The sequence below is a fragment of the Myodes glareolus genome, chromosome 8 (assembly GCF_982192425.1).
Source record: "Myodes glareolus chromosome 8, mMyoGla1.1, whole genome shotgun sequence".
Classification (NCBI taxonomy): Eukaryota; Metazoa; Chordata; class Mammalia; order Rodentia; family Cricetidae; genus Myodes; species Myodes glareolus.
The window spans coordinates 19,798,109-19,820,215 of NC_142033.1; the positions used below are offsets into that span (position 1 = coordinate 19,798,109).

Sequence of the window (22,107 nt, forward strand, 5' to 3'; positions counted from 1 at the left end):
AATCAAAAGTAGGGAAATGGATAGGCTCACAGCTTTGGGTAAAAATATGGAGACAAGGCACTTGGATTTAGCTGAACAGCCTGAATCAGGCACTAGATGGCAGTGCCCACTTGATAGAAGAAAAAAAAACATTTGTCTCAGGCCAAGAGGTGACTAAGCAAGCAAAAGTTCAGCACTTTTCTAATCTATCTGTGACCACATCCCCTTCTGTCTACCTGTCAGAGACCTTTCTGTCTCCTAGTCATTCAGTCTGATCCTAGGCCCCACAAAATGAAAAATCTTCTAACTCATGGTACAGCAAATGGCATGTATGACTACATGATCTTGATTGTTTAGTTCTTAAAATAATAAAACAATAAAACAGAAGTAAGAGTGAAAGCAAAGATAAGGGCAGAGTTAAATGACAGTATGATTGAGTACCACAATTAAACTTTGGTGGTTTTGTTTGTTTGTTTGTATTTTGCTTCTGCTTGTTTTGTTTCTTACAAAGTGTCTGGCTATGTACAGAAGCTTGACTCATATTGACATTTCAATTCATTTTTCTTTGCTTCTTAAAAAATTATCCAACAATGATTGACAGTTATTGTTAAGCAGTAGGTCATAATCAGTCTCTCTTTTGGTAAATAGTATAGGCGTGAACATTTATAGATGTAAAAATTGATCAATGGTAAGAGGTCAGTACAAATTCCTAGTCAGTTCCAACTCATCTTCATCTTTGCCCTCATAAGCACCACACTGTGAACTTGACAGGGGTTTTTCTCCTATCTCTGAACTGTGAACTTTGCATAACAGGCCTATTAATAATTTTTTACCAGCTAACTCAAGTTTTATTGACCCCCAAATGAGAGATACCTCATTTTCATTTTTGTTGCCTGAGCTTCTGTCCTGCCTTGTTCCCACAATCATTAAGTCCCAACGAAATCACACAGAGGTCTACATTAACTATAAACTGATTGACCCATTAGCTCAGGCTTCTCATTAGCTCTTATAACTTATTTTAGCCCATTATTCTTGTCTATGCTAGCCACATGACTTGGTATATTTTTCAGTGAGGCAGCCCCATCTTGCTTCTTCTGTGGTAGGCTCACAACTGCAGAAAAAGCTTCCTTCTTCCCAGAATACTTCTGTTCTCTTTGATCCACCTCTACTTCCTGTCTGGTTGTCCCGCCTATACTTCCTGCTACTGACAAATCAGCATTTATTTAAAATATAATTGACAGCATACAATTGTACTACACCACATTTTGATTGTTTAGTCTGGGAGGTTTTACAGATCCAAACTGTAGCTTAGAAATAATTATTATTTTCTATGTTTGCTTTTTTTGTGTTTCTATACTTTGTGTTCTAGTTGAGACCTCCATAATTAGTACTGGACAAAACACTTTCTTTCCACTTTTCATGTAAGTCCTCTTTATTATCTATAAAAATACTCATAAAGACATCTATCTCATATTATGCATGAATAGTACACAGTATGATCATTAATTAATGCCTTATGCAGACAATGAAGTCACTAGACAGAGCCATCTTCTGGATTGAGTTTATCATGAACAAAGGGCCAAGCACCTGGGGCCACTTGCACACAGCCTCACCTGGTACCATTACCACTCTCTGGGCATGTGTGGATTCATTCTTGTCTGTGTGACAGTCATTGCTTTTCTTGCCTTAACAAAATGCTGCTTAGGGCCTTGGTCTTGCCTCAAAGTGAAATGTCAGACTTTTTTGACTCCCCATGGGAAGCCTCACCCTTTCTGGGGAGTGGATGAGGGAGATGGGAGAAAAGGTGGGGAGGGAGGAGAGGAGGGAATGGAAACTGGAATAGCTTTGTAAAATGAGAAAAGATTGTATTTAAAAATTCTTAATTAAAAATGCTGCTCATTTGTTTATAAATATGTTGGGGAGAAAGAAAGAAAGAGAATGAGGAGAGGTTGTGACAATGCAATAGTCTGAAAATATCTCTTATTCCGAGTGACTGGAACTTTTGCTAGACCTCACAGTTAAAGTTAATAATACACCTTGAGGTCACTTAAGACTTAAGATTTGAGCCTGCCCTGTGCTCAAACTGTTCATTCAACCTGACTTTTAAAAGACAATGTAACAATTATTTGCCTTGGATTTCCCATGTAATCAAGTTTTACAATCCTAGATAAGGTTTAACTATAATCATAAATTACATACTATTCCATTCCTTTAATCCAGACAATACATGTATATCATTTTCTGGAAGCAGAAAATATGAAAGCTGAAAGCAACTTCCTAAAATTCACCATAAAGATTGAAAGCAACCATGTGCAGATGATGATTGAGAAACAGTGATGTTTATAATATTGTGTTCTGTCTGACCAGTGGAGATTAGTTGGAGTCAGCGATTTAATCCATTATAAAATTGTATAAAAAGTTTCTGTGAAGTATTCCATTCCTTCCCATGTGGTGTTTTCTACACTGTTCAACAAGGACACACAGATAGCACAGAGGCAGACATATCCTTCAGGTAGGCACAGATTCAGACTCATGCAGCAAAGGACTAAAGACACAGGGAGTGTGAAAAAATTATTTAAATCTGGACTCCCTCTTGGTTAAATGACTCCAAGGGGATGTGCTTTTCTCTCTTTCCTTAATGTAATACCAAGAGATACATTATTGATGACTCAGCATGAACCACTAATATGAACCATCTACTTGTGAGCTCTTTGAGATCTGGTCTGTGATCTAAGGTTGTGTGTGATAAAACAGAGTATTTTATTGCACCCAACTCTGTGCATCAGTTGTGGCAAGTTAATCCTCTGTTTTTTTTTCTAGAAGACTTTGGAATGTTTGATATACTTATATAATTTCCTTTTACGTAAACATTAATAACTAAGCAATTTTAGTATAGCTTCCTTAAATAATTTAGTGCTGACTTATGAATGCTGCAATCCTAAAATTAATGATATTCACTGAATCATGAGCCTGTTTAAAGTATAAGAGAAAGAAGCCTAAGGTTTGATAGAGCTTTGTCAGAAGTACTATCATTTTACTCAAATTGACTGCCAAAGTCTCTCAAAGGAAAGAAGGGCATGATCTCTTTGCATGTTGACAAGACAGAATTTATTCAAACTATAGAAGTAGGAGGGATACATTTCAAGAGAAACTGAACCCAACCCTGTAAGACATGGTGAATGGAGTTTTATAGAAGTAAAAAGCAGGAAGAATCAAAGAAGTAGGAATTAGGATGGACTGCTCAGTTTCTAGTAAATGGTAAATTACAGGGTAAGGAAGTAGAGATTTACTGACTATGCCCTGACTAAAGGGAAACACATAAAACATTTGAAATAATTTATACTAATAACAATTATAACTTTGTTCAGGAAATAGAAAGTGTTTTTATATATGTCACTCAATTTTAAAAATATATTTAAAGTAAAAATTTGTAAAGTCATAGTTTGTTCTAGAATAAGAATACATTAATGCCCTTTAACTTTATTAATATATTTTTTAGAAACAAAATGTTGTACACATTTTATGCTAAGCCTATAGCAATACTTTCTCATTGGGACTTCCAACCGGCAAATAACAGCACAGAGACTTTTTTGTAAAAGCTCAGTCTTCGCTTGGGCTTTCTTCCTAAATTAACCCTTTTCTTTTAATCCACATTCTGTTATGAGACTCAGTTACCTCTGCTCTGTACTGTATATCTGATTTCTTCAGAATCTCCTGGCAAATGTGCCTTTCTTCTTCCCAGAGTCCTCCTCTTCCTAGAGTCCCACCTCTGCCACCTGCCTAACTTCTTATTGTACCAATCAGAGCAATACATATTCACACAGTATACAAACATACCACAACCTAAGACAATAAATATATTTTAAATGTTGTGAGGAAAATTCCACCATCTTTTTTGTTTATAAACCTCCTTCTGGTAATTAACTAATGTCATAATCAAAGTTTATCTTTTGCTTTGTACTTCATGCAAGAAATGAACTCATACCATTTATCTGTGACAAAGAATTTATTCATCTGTTTTAATTGGAAGTCATAAAACTGAGAAGAAAATAAAAATTATATTTCAAAAGTCTCATCTATTAACATCCTAAATGTTGTTGGTACCCTAGTACTCTAGAAACTAACCTAGTACTAAGTAGATACCTTCATGGTAAGACTAACGCAAGCAAGAAGCATCAAGTTGTCTTAAAATGATGAACCTGAACAAAGAACAGACAGAAATTCTGAGAAGCTCACATTTGGATCTTCAGTCACACTGGTGGTCATTCACTTAACTAATTATCTATGTCCTAATAGATAATTAGAAATTATATTAGCAAGGCTTGAATTTTGTTTCTGAAGTAACTAGATAAATGTTTATTAGAGCCAGTGTTGGTGGACCATTCTTTTTCTTTAAACATCACCATTCTATATATTTATGTATATATGAGACAGAAGAAGCAAGCTTTGGTCTCGGTTATTATGAAAATCTACCTTAATCAATGAAGTGTAAAATAAAATATATAATGGATTAAAGTGACAAATCTCAGATAGATAAATAGATAAATAGATTGATAAATAGATAAATAGATACATGTTCATATAGGTATATATTATTTGTATGTGTATATGTATGTAGAGAGAATTCTCCTGAAGTTTTCCTAGTCATCACCTTTACTTGCAGGTGCAGAAATGGTCTTTTTAGTGTTGTTAATTTAAAATTGTGGATCATGATAATAGTAGCAAATAATCCCAGGAAAGAAATGAGATCAATTAATGTCAGATTAACAAAAAATTTTAATTGCTTAAAAATAACTAGTGTGATAACTAGTCTTAACTTTGCCTTTTTGAGAATCTTAAATATATTTACCTTTGTGATATAGTCATAGGTATTTGCTAAGAATTATTATCTTACTCTAAAAGAACTCTACATAATAGGTTAATAATTCATAATTCATGTTGATATCAGGACTCTTTGTTTTGGACTTTGACATCATGATATTAGCAAGAAATAGATAATGATTTCAATGTAATATATAGGATATTCTGAAGATCTTTGTGAAAATATCTCTATCTTTTTAAAAAAGAATATTTCCAGAAGTAACTGTGTAGACTTATTTTTGATAATTTTTAATTTTCTCCTGTAGCATCCATATTGGCAATATTTGCAGGTTTAATTTCAATATGTACTTGGTTCTTTTAACTTTTTCAAATTTACCTTTTTGTTTCAAATTATTCATATCCTAATACAGAAACTCTTTTTCTTCCTAATTTACTGCTTTGATCTGAGATTGTCCTTTTGTCTCATTTGGAGGACCAATATTGACACAGTGTATTTGCTTCTTTTAATGATTTCCAGCTCTGAAAACCTCTCATGAAAGGCGTTGCTTTAGCAAGTTGGACTTTGGTACTCTTCTCACTGTGATCTCTCAAGGATTGCTCTTCTGGGTGAACAGATACATGTGTCTGCCTGTGCTCTATCTTCTCAGAAAGGACGTTTCCCGCACAGCACTAAGTGAACATACTTCATCACAAAATATACATTAAACACACTAACATACATTAACTAATTTAATGTATAACTGCAGTCAATATGCTATGCCTAATAGTTTAATATGTCAGCATTGCTCAACCCAAGTTATATTTTAACTTACAGCTTAATTTTCACTCAGATTAAACACAAAGGGATATATATATATCAACAGGTTATAATGAAGGAGAAGGTTACATTAACAGGAGTCTTGCAGTTTCAAAGGATGCTTGTGAAGTGGATGTCTGTTCTGTTGCTCCTGCAGATGAGTAGCTACTTTATACCTGGGAATTGTGGGAAGGTGTTGGTATGGCCAATGGAATTCAGTCACTGGATGAATCTAAAGATAATACTGGATGAACTTGCACAGAGGGGTCATGAAGTGACAGTTCTGAGACCTTCAGCTTCCATCTTTCTTGATCCCCCAAAATCACCTGACCTTAAATTTGAAACATTTCCTACATCTATCAGTAAAGATGATCTGGAAATTTTTTACACACAGTGGGTCATTGGCTGGATGAATGAAGTACCACGAGATACATGCTTGAGATATTTTCCATCACTTGATGAAGTGTATAGGCAATATTCTGATCTTTGGCTAAATCTTTGTAAAGAAGCTGTTTTGAACAAGCCTCTTATGACAAAGCTACAAGAATCAAAATTTGATGTGCTTCTTTCAGATCCACATGGTCCATGTGGTGAGCTGATAGCTGAAATACTCCAAATACCCTTTGTGTACAGTATTCGCTATTTTCCTGGCTACGCAATAGAAAAGAATAGTGGGGGTCTTATCTTCCCACCTTCCTATGTACCTATTATTATGTCAGGATTAAGTGGTCAAATGACGTTCATGGAGAGGGTCGAAAACATGATGTGCATGCTTTATTTTGACTTTTGGTTCGAGCCATTTACTGAGAAGAAATGGGGTCTGTTTTACACTGAAATTTTGGGTAAGTTAACGTTTATATCTCTGGATGGGGGGGCTAAGTTTCATTACATTTATTTATTCTTTTATGCTTCTAAAATAAGATGCATTTGTCTTTTATAGGTACACTTAATAAATGATTTGTAATACTATGTTTCCACAAAAAGTGGGCAGTTGGGTATCATTGATCAGAAAGAATCACTTAGTACACAAATGACCGAGGAGGTCATGTGATCAACAAGTGAAACTTGCAGGGTTGCTATAAGCCATTACTTACTCATTTTACTCAATATTTCTCATGTATAAAGGAAATATGTTTAGCATATGTAGAACAGAGAGTGATATAAATTAGTCTAATGATGATTTTATGTAGACGATTTTCTTTGTTTAAGAATTTCATATACGTCCTGAAGGATTTGCTCTGCGATAGTCTGTTTAAACACAGACTCAAAAAATTTAATTGAGGTTTCTAATGACTCTGTATTCCAAGTTCCTTTGTTTGTAACTATCTCAATATATCAAATCTTCTAAAGTATGGCTGTTCATGAATTTGCTTGCTATTTTTTTAAGTTCAAGTTTTTCTATTTAAAAGAGGTAAGCCCTATTAATGGTGAATATAAGTTTTTATTCTCATAATTTCTGTACAGTTTCCAGGTATTATGGCTAATTATTTATAATAAGTAAATACTATTAAGTTCTTGACATAAAAGCAGGAGCATATTAAGAACCAGTAAGTTCTTACTATAAAGTACAGGTAGAACTGGGAGTCATGAATTCACACAGGCATCAAATTCAGAAATCACTTTGAAAATCAAGGAGCTGCTGCTTATGTTTCAGAAATAGGTTGAGAATTACTGGGGCAAGTTGTGTCTATGGCTGTGGTAGTTTTATTTTGTCTGGAGCTTGAGTATAAGTTTATATATTCACCTAATGCATTCAAATCTTTTAAGAAGGAAGGAAGCGCTGACTTAATTCTGTGGAGACTTATCTTAATGAGTCTATGATGGCTCCTTACTGAGGTAGCTAGAGACATCAGATTTCTTTTGAGTTTGCCTACAACACATATTAACGTATGGTATGAGTCACATAAAAATTACACAATAAGTTATGTTTGACTTGAATAAATATTTTGTTTATAAATGCACATTTTCTACATAATTGAGCACAAATTATTTTCACTTTTCAGAAAAACTTAGTATATTCTGAAGACAACCTTGCCATCATTTCCTCTCTTCCCTTCCTTTCCCTGACCACCTCATTTTCTCTATTTAGGAAGACCTACTACATTAGCTGAAATGATGAAGAAAGCAGAAATATGGCTTACTAGGTCCTACTGGGATTTGGAGTTTCCTCGCCCAATCTTACCAAATGTTGATTTTATTGGAGGACATCACTGCAAACCAAGCAAACCCTTGCCCAAGGTAAATAAGTGCCTTTTTGTTTTCTTTTATTTGGTTTCATTTTATTTTATTTTCAATGACTTCTTTATTGTTCGACTTCATTGCTTCAGTTCTTTCAGTGTAAAAGATATACGAAGTGAGGTATTGAGCCCTACCAATGAAAAAGATAAATTGTTATAGAGTCACATGTTTCTGCATTTCTACAATTAGGGAACAACAGAGACCTTGGAAATATACAGAAGAATCAGCGTTATTAAATCCGTTAAATTCATCATGCTGGAAAGCTGCCCTCATCACTGAAAAACTGCAAAGTAGTTTGGACACCCCAATAAAAGGGTTTGAAGTGTGGAAAGACAGCATAGACAAGGCACTTCTGCCAACCACCCCCATCATAAAGCTGCTTAGGAAAGAAAAGATTTGTCACTTAACAAAATCTTTACGGAAACTGGTTTTAAAGGAAAGAGTACAATGCTAAGAGAAGTTGGAATTACTGAAAATCTCAGAGTCTATTGAATATGGGACTGTGTTAGATGACAGTTGAAGTATATAGCAGAAGCTACTTATTCTATAGATCACAGCAAGTAAAGTTGGGGTTGAGCAATATACAGCACCCAAGAGATGCATATTTCCCATTACATAGTTCTTCCATTTAGGTTTCCTCTTAAGGTTCTAAGAAATTTTCAAAAATTTGCAGTTATCTAGAACCAAATCCTTCAGCACTGATCCTGTGGGAAACAATTTATCTTCAAATTATAATACTTATTAATTACAGTAATTATCTAATATATTTGAAGAAACTTTAAGTATCTTGTTCAATAGAAAAAGTATGCCACAATATTAATGTTATATTCTCAAATATAATCATAGAACACTACCTTACAGATTTGCTTAAAAGTAAATGTATACATCTAGACAGTAAGGTGGAGATGGAAAGTAATTCACCAGTATTTTGGCTCAAATGAAGATACATTCCACAATACTACAAATGGTTTTGGTAATACTTTGTGCAAGACTAGTATTTCCTACTTACACTCTGCAATTTAATGAATTCATCAATGAGATCTTAGTTTTGTTCCTTAGGATATAAATTAGAATATTTACATTACTAATGGATATTTTTAAGGTCTATGCCAAGCTTTCAGGATAGAGTGATTCTCAACCCTCCTGAGAAAGACACTTTAATATAGTTCTGAGTACTTATTTGTGAGCATATCTGCATGTGGGTTGACCTGCCTGGAATTGGATTGAAGATTGGTGTCTCAGTTCCTAAGACCATTGGAAACATGTGTTTTCTGATAGTATTAGGCCACTTCAAACAAGTCACAACTCACAAGTTGAGAACCACTGCACTAAAGCTTTTTTTGAGTAGTGTTTTTCTTGATATCACAGCTAAGTAATAAAATAACCACAGAGAAAATATGCACTGCATGCGTAAACATAATATTCTTCATATTTTCAGTGATGATAATTAAAATAAATTTTAATTTATAAAAGAATTCTTCCTGCTAATAGAATTATAGTCTTTTATTGAACAAAACCAAATACTACTCTTCAATTTAAATTCATAAGGCTATCCATAATAACTTTTCAAAGTCCATAGATTGATTCAATATTATATTAGTTGTTGCAGAAAATATTCTGTTACCTGAAGTATTGAAGTTCCAATAAAGAGAAACTTACAGTATTATTATCATTGAATAAAAGTGGGAAAAGAAGACAAAGCAATGAATCACAGTCTATGACAATAATTAATAAAATACTGCTATATTTCATAATCAAGATTTGGCTCCCTGTAAGTTATTGTGAAGTCAAATTCTATGTTAAATATTTCTGCCTTCTCCACAAATAGCTGTTACTCAGAGATTTTCAAATGCTCAGTGAATGTATTCCTTTCCTCAAGCAAAATTCAAATCTTAGAAGATGACTGATGAGTCATAACAATAGGCATCTCTATACTTATACAGCATGTTATCTTACATCCATACCAAGTAATCAGAATTCACAGTCACTATGTGTATCAGTTATTGTGATGTAAACACTGCAAATATCCTAACTATTTACAACATTACAAGTTATCATATAACTTATATCTGTGCATATAATACCTTAAGAATCTTAAGAATCTCTGATAACACTAAATATGCTAAGCAAGGGTTTAAATTAAATAACTTACATATTTTTATGTAACTTTAGAATTGTTCTACCTACAGTCCTTTGTAACACTGATTTAAGAACTATGTAAGAAGGAAAGTTTTGTGTTATCTGTATTTTACCTTTCATTATACCTCTACTAATTTCTATTAATATTTGATTTTTAATCAAAATAGTTTCATAGCATTTTCTCCATAGTACTTCCCCTGCCATTGTTATTTGAGGCTGAAACAAATTCTGTCTTCAAAGGAAATAGAAGACTTTGTCCAGAGTTCTGGAGAACATGGTGTTGTGGTATTTTCTCTGGGGTCAATGGTCAGCAACATGACAGAAGAAAAGGCTATGGCAATTGCATCAGCCCTTGCACAAATTCCACAAAAGGTGAGGTCAAATGTACTGAGCCTATAAAGTCTTAGAAGATCTAATTGCAGAAACTTAGTACTATTACACCCTAAATTGCATTAACTAGTTTAGAAGTGTGAAACTACAGTGTTCTGGAAATAATGCTGGCAGGAGTACAAAGAATAAAAGTATTCTTCCAAGTCACTTGTTCTTTCTTCTTGAAGACTGTCTGAGGACTCTGTGCATGCTAAAGATATTTCAGGGAAGAGGTAAATTCTACTTAATAACTGCACTAATACAATAGCATTATCGTGTCTTGAAAGTTTTCAATGTAACATTAAGTTTAGACATCTCTTGTAAATCTAGATTCTTCATCTTAACTAATGTAATAAATATATGCAAACTATGAATCACTGGTGATGTGTTACTCTTCGTTACAAGAGAATTTTTGTGACAGAACAATATCTTAAATATAACCACAAACATTAAGTATTTCATTTGTCTAACTTATGTTTGTGGAATTATGATTACATTAAACTTGAATGAATATGAAAACAGGCATAGGAAATATACTGTTTGTGACAGTCTTTTTATAATTCTCACTACTCAGTTTCTCTTCTTTGGTATTCTCCTCAGTCCTATCGAAGGCATTCAGTTATTTAGTCTCTAAATTTAAAAACTACATTTTAAAACTTTGCTTCCTGTAATACAGCATTGTCTTACAGGTTCTATGGAGATTTGAAGGCAAGAAACCCAAAAATTTAGGACCCAATACTCGTGTGTATGAGTGGATCCCCCAGAATGACCTTCTTGGTAAGATCGGAACACTGGAATGATGAGTGAATGACAACCTCATAGATAGACAGCACATCAGGAAGCTACTGAGTTTTGTCATAGAAAATTCAAAGGAAAACCAATATGTAAATTTTTTGTTTTAATGTGAATAGAGTATACATTTCTTACTTTTATAGTAATATTCCTGACCATAATTAAAGTACATACTTTAATTGTATCTAATACTCCAAGAGAATTTTCTATAATTACCAGTGTTTAACTCTTTTTCTTTAGTTCAGTTATCATATCACACTTTCTTTTCTGAATGAAGTAAAGGTTTCCCAAATACCATTAAGAAGTATTCTTCATTCCGTCTTAATATTACTCTTTTATAAGTGGTTAAAAATTGACAGTCTTTATCATGAAGTGATTGCATACTTCCTGTGACTCATATGTGCCCCTTATTCCCTTAAACACTGCCATACCAGACAGAGTGGATCCACTGTATCTTTAAAAGCACGTGTTCTGTGTTCTGACATGTACTTTGGACTTTTATCACAGTATTTTTCTTCTATCTGCTAAATGGTTTCTGAGTGTTCAATTGACATGCAGGTTTTCGTTTTTCAAGTCATTGGCCACCTGCAATAGCTGCTACTCTTCATTGTCTTGTATGTGAACTTAGGTGCTACAAAAGCAATTTAAATACAGAAGCAAGACATAATATTTACAGAAAGTCCTTCCACTTTCTGTGCTTCCTTCCTACGCTTTCTAATGGTATTGACTGTCTTTCATCTGATGCTAGGTCATCCTAAAACAAAAGCTTTTGTAACTCATGGTGGAGCCAATGGCGTCTATGAGGCAATTCATCATGGGATCCCCATGGTTGGCATTCCTTTATTTGGGGAACAACGTGATAACATTGCTCACATGAGAGCCAAAGGTGCTGCTGTTGGGTTGGAATTCACTACTATGTCCAGCTCAGATTTGTGCAATGCACTGAAGGCAGTAATTAACAACCCTTTGTGAGTATACCATTTTCCATATTTACTTACATATTTACTGACTTATTTGTCCTAACTTTGAATGTGAGATTGCATGATAGGCATGTGCTTTACCAGTGATCTCTGTCTTTATCTCATTTTATTTAGTTAGCTATTCATTTATACATTCATTATTTCTTACCTACTTGTTGAATGAAAAAGGGTAGTTAAAGACAAAAATAGTGGCAAAGGTAAATCAGTATATTGTCACAGTGGACATTACTTTTGTTGTCTGCTGGGCTTTTGCCTAGGTCTGACTATGTATAGAGATGAGATTTTTTTTTTAAAATTTCAATTTTCTTGTTTCGTCTTTCAGAGGGCTAAGATTATAAATGTGTACTACCACCCTTGAACAATTCTCCTCTTAGTTTGTTTTTGAGTGGACAAAAATGCCAGAATTTGAAGTACATTACAAAATTTTGATAATTCATAAGTACAATGCAAATAATCATGAAAATTGAGTAGGGGTATATTACAAGAAGAAGCAGGAAGACACTGATAATGAGAGACATTAATATAAAATGTAAATCTGAATCATTTTATCACAACTATGGTTTTTAGCCTTAGACATCAGTAGAGAAAATCATGTAATAACTCAAAATTTGAGATACGTCTTGGTTGATATGAAAATTCCTTTTCTTCCAGAGGACCTGGTCGCAGTCTCCAGGACCCACATGGGTCCTCAAAGCCTTATATAGTCCTGTTTACAGAATATTACATATCCTCTTCTTGTCTCCATGCATAACAGGCACTACATAATGAGCAAAACATTAATGTATACAGAATATTCAGAATCATAAAATAAAATAAATCTTAAAAATAGATAAGAGAATTGTGAATACTTAAAGTGCATAACCTTTTCTTTAGAATAATTGTATATTTTTAAAACCTTATTTTAGTGAAACAAATGCTAACAAAACTTGATTTTGCATATAATTCTTCACTTTTTAAAAATTCTCCTATAATTATGTTTTTAATGAACCAGACACAATCAAACTCTCATTTTAATAGTAATTAATACTCCCAAGGTATTTTGGGGAAATATTTTGATTCTGTTACTGATAAATGACAAACAACTAGGGTTTTAGATTTAACCCCTTTAACATCAGTGGGAGAGAGATGATGCTACTTTTCAATGTGAGCATATTTTTAGGTTTCAGGGATTGTTTGCATTATTTGGATAATAATGATAAAATATTCTCCTCAAAATTATAACTTGGAAAACACCTATTTAAAACATAAGCTATCCAAAGTAGGAAAGCTCACCTTTTAAATCTTCAGAACATATATTAATATTAATTGTATTATGTCATCTATCTTCTCATCAGAAATATTTTTATATTTTTCCTCTTCTTTTCTGAAATTAAATAAAAATAAAACACTTTGTACAGAGGTGATAAAACACACACATTTATAAACAATAATTTCAAGATTTTAGGAGATATTGGTTATTTAAACCATGACTTCCTGAAATACACTTTGTTTTCTTTGATTTGAAAAAATTAAGCATTATGTTATAAAACTCATTAAGATTACCACTCTCACATGAAAAAAAAATCCTCTCACTATGATGTTTATAAAATCAGGGAAGGATGTTACCTCTGTTGCCATTCCGCCATGTAATGCTATAGCACACATTATTCAGGCTGGATTAGCCACATCCTCGGCTGCAAAAGCAAAAAGATTTTCTCCAAGATAATAATAATTTACCAGTGGAATCAAATTATCAAAGAGGTGTATAAAGGACAGGAAAAAAACCTATCAGAGTAATTAAGTAAAACAAGCTGCCCACAAAGATAGTGATAATCAATTGCTGATAAATGGTCAATACAAAGTCCAAAACAGTCCCAATCCCCACAGCTTTCCCCACCCAGGTACCACTTTTTAAGTAAACAGAGATTTACTTCCTGTCTCTAATCTCTGACACTAACATGAACTTTATACACCTGGCAAACTAATGATTGCTTACCAGCTAACTCTAGTTTAACACCCAAATGATAGGCCTATTCTACTTAATTTTTAATTATATTTAGGGCTTTAGTGGTCAAGTCTGTTGCTTACAAATACTGGGGCTTTTCTATCTTTTTCATCTGCATTCATCGTTTTGTGCACAGGCTTTGGCCTGAATACTAAGACCTCTTTAATGATGAGTGATAACAAAAATAGTTTATTTTCCTTCTACATTTAGTGTAATCATCTTTACTACCTGAGGGAAAACATACATGTGTGTTTTTAATTTGTTCTCTAAGTTAATTTCCATCACATTTCTTTTAGTTATAAAGAGAATGCAATGAGGTTGTCAACTATTCACCATGACCAGCCCATGAAACCCCTGGACAGAGCCATCTTCTGGATTGAGTTTGTCATGCGCCACAAAGGGGCCAAGCACCTGAGGCCACTTGCACACAACCTCACCTGGTACCAGTACCACTCTCTGGATGTGATTGCATTCCTGCTGGCCTGTGTGGCAACCACGGCTTTCCTTGCTATAAAATGCTGCTTGACTGTTTACCGATTCTTTGCAAACTCAGAAAAGAACAAAAGAGAATAGGGTTCTTAAAAATATTGGATGTGACCTCTGGCCATGATGGGCAGGACTATTCAATCAAATTCTAACAGTGTGTATCCAGTGCAGCAAGAGTATCCATCTTGTCTTTGAAGATATTAGGCTACTTAGTTTATCTACGTAAACTAACAGCTAAAGGTTAAAAAGTTAAAGGTTAACAATTCTGAATCTTTACTTTCCCACATAATTATATTTCATAGTAATTTATCAATGTACTAAAATTCAGAACAATGATAACCACCGAAATATCAACCTTTTTACCAAATGAAAATAGGTCTTACTATTTATTATAAATTTTCAGATATATCGCTTTTTAAAGTAAAGCTGAAGGAAATGGACATTGAGTTACAGTCAAAAAGAAGAAGAAGAAGAATAAACAAGAAAATGATCTGTTTAAAAAGTGACAAGTCAGATTTTCTTTAAAGTAACAAAGTAGAGGGAAGAGGACTGAGGAGACACTGAACCCAACTCTACCAGAAAAAGAGAGCAGTTCTGGCTCCATTTTGTGTGTGGTTAGACAGTTCTCAGTCCTATGTTTTCCTCTCCCAACAGTCAGGGCAGCCTGCATAACACATTTGTGATTTCCATGGCCTTTACCATCATCTGGAATATATTCACTAAAACAACTGAAAAATTATCTCTAATATAACTACCATGTTCTTCCAGGAAACACATTTCAAGGTTATTCTGACCCTCTTCTAATATTGATGTATCTTTGTTGGTTTTGCCTCAAAACTATTTTTCTGAAGTTGGGATTGAAGATACCTTTTGGAGATTAAATTTTGGTCTTGGTCTGGCCATCAATAAAGATGACTTAAAATAATTCAGAAATACTAATAGTAAGTATTTGTCATATAAAATATTTACTATTTTAAAGTGTGTATTCCAGTGCTCTCTGTTGATGAAGATTAGTGTTAACTCAACTGAGAAAATGGAAGCACTTATAGCTTTCCAATATTTAGCGAAACAAAATTTTGCAACTGAAAGAAAATAGAAATTTGTAAGGCATTAATATTATTTAAAACTGTATTTGCTAGCATCCTAAATGTTAAAAGTCTAATACCATAGATAATACCTGTGTAAATATCTCATTAAATAGAGAGACTTCTTTTAATAGTAGTTTAGAAGAATGAGCCCAAATTTTAATTTTCCATATGTCTCCCTATGGATTGTGCTTTGTAGCTCGTTTTCTTTATGTTTGATCTGTGTCTGTCTGTGTTACCATTTAGATTTACTGAATATTTTCTGGTTTTATGTAGGCATGTATATTCCTCATTTCAGCTGATGTCATACCTCACAGGATTTTATGGGCTATGCTTCCATACTTCATTGATTTCAAGAAACTATTTTATTTCCTTTTTATTTTCTTCCTTGGTTTACTAGTTATAAAAAAAATAATACTTTTAAATTCAGTGTTTGTATAACTTACAATGTCTCTAATTTTGAATTGTGGTTTATTATACTATGATAATAAATTATACTTTTAATTTGTATCAGTTTATTGAGAATTGTTTCTGTGGCTCTATTCATTGTGAATGCAGGGCAGTGTGTCATGTGCTGGTGAGAGAACTGCATATCCTGTACCCATTGAATGAAATTTTCTGTTTAGCCAGCTGAGTTTGTGCTAAATTCTAGTGCTAAATTTTTGCCCAAGTGATTTTCCAATTGAAGTGAGGTGTTCAAATCTACAGGTCTTATTGTGTTTATCTCTCTCTTTCACATCCAACGTTTGTGGAAAATAATTGGATGTGTGTGGATTATAGTGATTGATTTTGATAAACTGATATGTTGGTAAATATATAGAGACCTTAGAACTCATATTTCATACTCTATAACTTAATTAGTTTTGACAGTTATAAGTGGATCTACTACATGTAATTTGTTCTTTTGTATTGATTTTTCCAATTCTCAGTGCAAGTGTTTATTACCTACGAAGTAATTTTTTTATACATAGAGTCTCGTGTGTAGATGTTTGTTTGATTAGAAGGAGCATATATTTTAATTAAAGAATTTGACATGTTAACATCCTAGATTGTTATTTATAATTTAATAAATTCTAATGCCATTTAATTAATTTATTTCATGGTCGTTAATCTATTTGTTCCTTTCTTCTCTTTAATTGTTTATTTTTTGAAATTTATTTATTTATTAAAAATGTTCACCTCCTCCCATCCTCCCATTTCCATCCCACTCCTTCCACTCCCCCTCCTCCTCACTCTCCAGTCCTAAGAGAAGTCAGGGTACCCTGGCTGTAGGAAGTCCAAGACCCCACCTCCATCCACGTCTAGGAAGGTGTGCATTCAAACAGACTAGGCTCCCAAAAAGCCAGTACATGCAGTAGAATCAAAATCCAGTGTCATTATCTTTGGCTTCCCAGTCCACCCTCATTGTCAGCCACATTCAGAGAGTCCGATTTAATGACATGCTCGTTCAGACCCAGTCCTGTCAGCCTTGGTGAGCTCCCCTTAGATCAGTCACAACGTCTCAGTGGGTGGACGCACACCTTGTGGTCGGTCCTGACTTCCTTGCTCGTGTTCTCCCTCTTTCTGCTCTTCATTTGGACCTTGGGAGCTCAGTTCTTTGATCCAATGTGGGTCTCTGTCTCTATGTCCACCCATTCATTGCATTGTTGGTGGGAAAACAATCTTGTGCAACCACTTTGGAAATCATTGTGGTTGTTTTGGTATCAGGGTAAGTGTAGCTTCATAAAAGGAGTTTGGCAATGACTTTTCTGTTTCTATATCGTGAAACACATTAAGGAGTATAGGTATTAGCTCTTCTTGGAAGTTCTGGTAGAATTCTGCATTGAAACCATCTGGTCTAGGGCTTTTTTTTTGGTAGGGAGGAAATAGAAGCTGTCATCAAAAACTTCCCTACGAAAAAAAGCCCTGGGCCAGGAACTGAAGGGGCCCTGTGCTCCTTTCCCTGACATTCTGCCCTGCTGTGGGATGACACCCATTCACGGGTCTGGATGGTTGTCCTCAGCACAGGGACAGGGACTCGTTGGAGGTCCAAGGACCCCGCAGACAAAAGGGAGAACTTGGGGAGAGAGGAGGGTCGTGTGGAAACTTTATTGTTCATTTTTGTGAGTTGATGGTTTTCTCACTGCTAAGTTGACTGGTAAAAGCTTTACTATAGTGAAAGAAATATTGGGGTATATCTGTAAGGAAATTTCCAGAAAGGATTAACTTATCAGTTCTCCATGATTTAAGGATATCCCTGCCACATGTTATCTTCACAAAAACTCCTATAGACCTTGCTTACAGTGATGAATACTACTGCTTCAAATCATGGTACAAAATATATCCATAATTCCAAACATTGGTTTTGGTGAAGGACTTGGTCAAAATAATGACGAGTTGGCATTTTAATTAAAAAAAAAACTTTCTCTAGATGAAACCTCTTAAAATGTTTTGAAAATTTATAGCTTCAGTGTCAGATCAGCGACATTCCTGGCCAGTAAGGGGCACTGTGCCTTTGGCGCACATACATTGGAGGGATGAGTTTGCTCCTGGACCGTGGTAGAAGCCCGGCAAGGAGGAGTTCAGACTTTCCCCAACCCGCTTGACTCCCTGGTTCCCGTGCAGTGGTGGATCCACCCTGCTAATCTCTCCTGTTTCCCATCCCAGATTTCATTCAGGTACACCTTCCTCTATTTCTCCCTTCCCCCTGAAGCCATAAAATTTCCCCAGCTCAGCTACCTTGCACGCTGGGCCTGGGCGGTAAGCACAACCTGGCAGGAGGCAGTTCCTGTGTTTCAATAGCCTGCCTGAGGAAAGGTAGGCCTTCTGTCAGTGAAGTACCTGCCCAACTAGGGAACCTGACCCGATATCAGAAGATCCAATAGAGAGCATTTGAAGGAAGAGATGGGCAAAAGCCAAGGCAAGAACTCCTCCAACAATCTGAAAAACAACACGAAAACATCTGATCCCAATGACCCTACAGTAGAAGGACTTGAACACCTTAATCCAGAAGAAGTGCTAAAAAGTGCCATTATGAAAGCTATAGAGTCCCTTAAACAGGATATGAATAACTCCCTTAAAAAACTGGATGAGCAGTATAACAAAAAGTTTGAAGAAATGAGTAAAGAAATGGATGAGAAGTATAACAAAAAGTTTGAAGAAATGAATAAATCCATGAACGATACCCTGGGAAACCAAGAACAAACAATCAAACAGGTAATGGAAACAGTTCAAGATTTGAAAACTGAAATGGAGGCAATGAAGAAAACACAAACCGAGGGCCGACTGGATATGGAAAATCTAGGTAAATGAACAGAGACTACAGAATCAAGCATAACCAATAGAATACAAGAGATAGAAGAACAAATCTCAGATTCTGAAGACACCATAGAGAAAATAAACGCTCTAATCAAAGAAAACGGCAAATCCAACAAATTCTCATCACAAAACATTCAAGAAATCTGGGACACAATAAAAAAAACCAATTCTAAGAATAATAGGGATTAAAGAAGGAGAACCGCAGATCAAAGGTCCAGAAAATATACTCAACAAAATTATAGAAGAAAACTTTCCCAACCTAAAGAACTATATTCCTATGAAGGTTCAAGAAGCATACAGAACACCGAATAGACTTGATCAAAAAAAAAATCCTCTCACCATATAATAATCAAAATATAAAACATACAGATTAAAGAAAGAATATTAAAAAGCTGCAAAGATCAAGTAACTTATAAAGGTAAACCTATCAGACTTACACCAGACTTCACTATGGAAACCATGAAAGCCAGAAGGTCCTGGATAGAGGTCCTGCAGAAAGTAAGAGACCATGGATGCAAACCCAAACTACTATACCCAGCCAAGCAATCATTCACTATCAATGGAGAAAACAATATATTCCAGGATAAAAATAAATTTAATCAATTCGTAGCCACAAATCCAGTCTTACAGAAAGTAATAGAAGGAAAATCGCAACCCAAGGAATCCAACATTGCCAACATTGCCTATAATAACTCTGACATATAGCGACCCTTCTCAACCACAGCTCAAAGAAGGGAAACACACAAACTCTACTACACACAAAAAAAATAAAAAAGAAATAATATCAGGAGTCAACAACCACTGGTTATTAATATCACTTAATATTAATGGACTCAACTCACCTACAAAAAGGCACAGACTAAGAGATTGGATACGAAAACAGGATCCAACATTCTGCTGTTTACAAGAAACACAACTCAACCACAAAGACAGACATCTACTCAGAGTAAAGGGTTGGGAAACAGTTTTCCAAGCAAACGGACCTAAGAAACAAGTGGGTGTGGCCATTCTAATTTCCAACAAAATTGACTTCAAACTAAAATCAATCAGAAGAGATGGAGATGGACATTTCATACTCATAACAGGAACAATTCATCAGGAGGAAGTCTCAATCCTGAATATCTATGCCCCTAATATAAAAGCATCCACTTATGTAAAAGAAAAACTTTTAGAACTCAAGACAGTCATCAAACCACACACACTAATAGTAGGAGACTTCAGCACACCTCTCTCACCAATGGACAGGTCAATCAGACAGAAACCCAACAGAGAAAATAGAGAATAAATAGAGGTAATGAATCAAATGGACTTAACAGATATCTATAGAACATTCCACCCAAATAGGAAAGAATATACCTTCTTCTCTACAGCTCATGGAACCTTCTCAAACATTGACCACATTCTCGGTAACAAAGCAACCTTCCACAGATACAAAACAAAATATTAGGAACCACCTGTGTCTTGTCGGATCACCATGGAATAAAGTTAGAATTCAATAACAATTCTAACACCAGAAAGCCTACAAACTCATGGAAACTGAACAGTCAACTACTGAATCATCCCTGGGTCAAGGAAGAAATAAAGAAAGAAATTAAAGTCTTCCTTGAATTTAACGAAAATAAAGACACAACATACTCAAACCTATGGGACACAATGAAAGCAGTGGTAAGAGGAAAGTTCATAGCACTAAGTGCCCAATTAAAGAAAATGGAGAAAGCACATATTGGAGACTTAACAGCACACCTGAAAGTTCTAGGAAAAAAAAAAGAAACAGACTCATCCAGGAGGAGAAGAAGACTGGAAATAATCAAACTGAGGGCTGAAATCAACAAAATAGAAACACAGAAAACAATCCAAAGAATCAACAAAACAAAAATTGGTTCTTGGAGAAAATCAACAAGATTGCCAAATCACTATCCAATCTAATAAAACGGCAGAGAGAGAACATGCAAATTAATAAGATCAGAATGAAAAGGGGGACATAACCAGAGACACAGAGGAAATTCAGAGAATCATTAGATCTTACTACAAAAGCCTTTATGCCACAAAATTGGAAAATGTAAAAGAAATGGACATTTTTTAAGATAAGTACCATATACCAAAGTTGAACCAAGACCAGGTGAACAATCTAAATAGACCTGTTAGTCGCGAAGAATTAGAAGCTGTTATCAAAAAACTCCCTACTAAGAAATGGACTGGTTTTTAGATAAGTACCATTTACCAATGTTAAATCAAGACCAGGTGAAAAATCTAAATAGACCAGTTAGTCGCGAAGAATTAGAAGCTGTTATCAAAAACCTCCGGACCAAAAAGAGCCCAGAACCAAATGGTCTCAATGCAGAATTCTACCAGAACTTCCAAGAAGTGATAATACCTATACTCCTTAATGTATTTCACAATATAGAAACAGAAGATTCATTGTCAAATTCTTTTTATGAAGCTATAGTTACCCTGATACCAAAACCACATAAAGACACAACCAAGAAAGAGAATTACAGGCCAATCTCACTCATGAATATCGATGCAAAATTCTCAACAATATCCTGTCAAACCGAATTCAAGAACACATTTGAAAAATTATCCATTATGATCAAGTAGGCTTCATCCCAGAGATGCAGGGCTGGTTCAACATACGCAAATGTATCAATGTAATCCATCATATAAAAAAAGTGAAAGAAAAAAACTATATGATCATTTCATTAGATGCTGAAAAGGCATTAGACAAAATTCAACAGACCTTTATGATAAAGATGTTGAAGAGATTCGAGATACAAGGATCATATCTAAATATAATAAAAGCTATTTACAGCAAGTCGACAGATAACATCAAACTGAATGGAGAGAAGCTCAAAGCCATTCCATTGAAATCAGGAACACGACAAGGCTGTCCACTCTCTCCATACCTCTTCAATATAGTGTTTGAAGTTCTAGCAATAGCAATAAGACAACATAAGGGGATCAAGGGGATTCGAATTGGAAAGGAAGAAGTTAAACTCTCGTTATTTGCAGATGATATGATAGTATACATAAGCGACCCAAAAACTCTAATAAAGAACTCCTACAGCTGATAAACACCTTTAGTCATGTGGCAGGGTACACGATCAACTCCAAAAAATCAGTTGCCCTCCTATACACAAAGGA

At 34.7% G+C, this 22,107-nt stretch overlaps 1 protein-coding gene across 1 annotated transcript; it reads left to right on the forward strand.

Moving 5' to 3' along the window:
- Nucleotides 1-5,680: 5,680 nt before the first annotated feature.
- Nucleotides 5,681-16,764, forward strand: LOC125402937 (UDP-glucuronosyltransferase 2B15-like). Its single transcript, XM_087908900.1, has 6 exons — nucleotides 5,681-6,438; nucleotides 7,686-7,834; nucleotides 10,214-10,345; nucleotides 11,032-11,119; nucleotides 11,883-12,102; nucleotides 14,395-16,764. Exons 1-6 carry the CDS (start codon nucleotides 5,715-5,717, stop codon nucleotides 14,669-14,671), a joined length of 1,590 nt encoding a protein of 529 aa, XP_087765026.1. The 5' UTR covers nucleotides 5,681-5,714; the 3' UTR covers nucleotides 14,672-16,764.
- The last annotated feature ends 5,343 nt before the right edge of the window (nucleotides 16,765-22,107 follow it).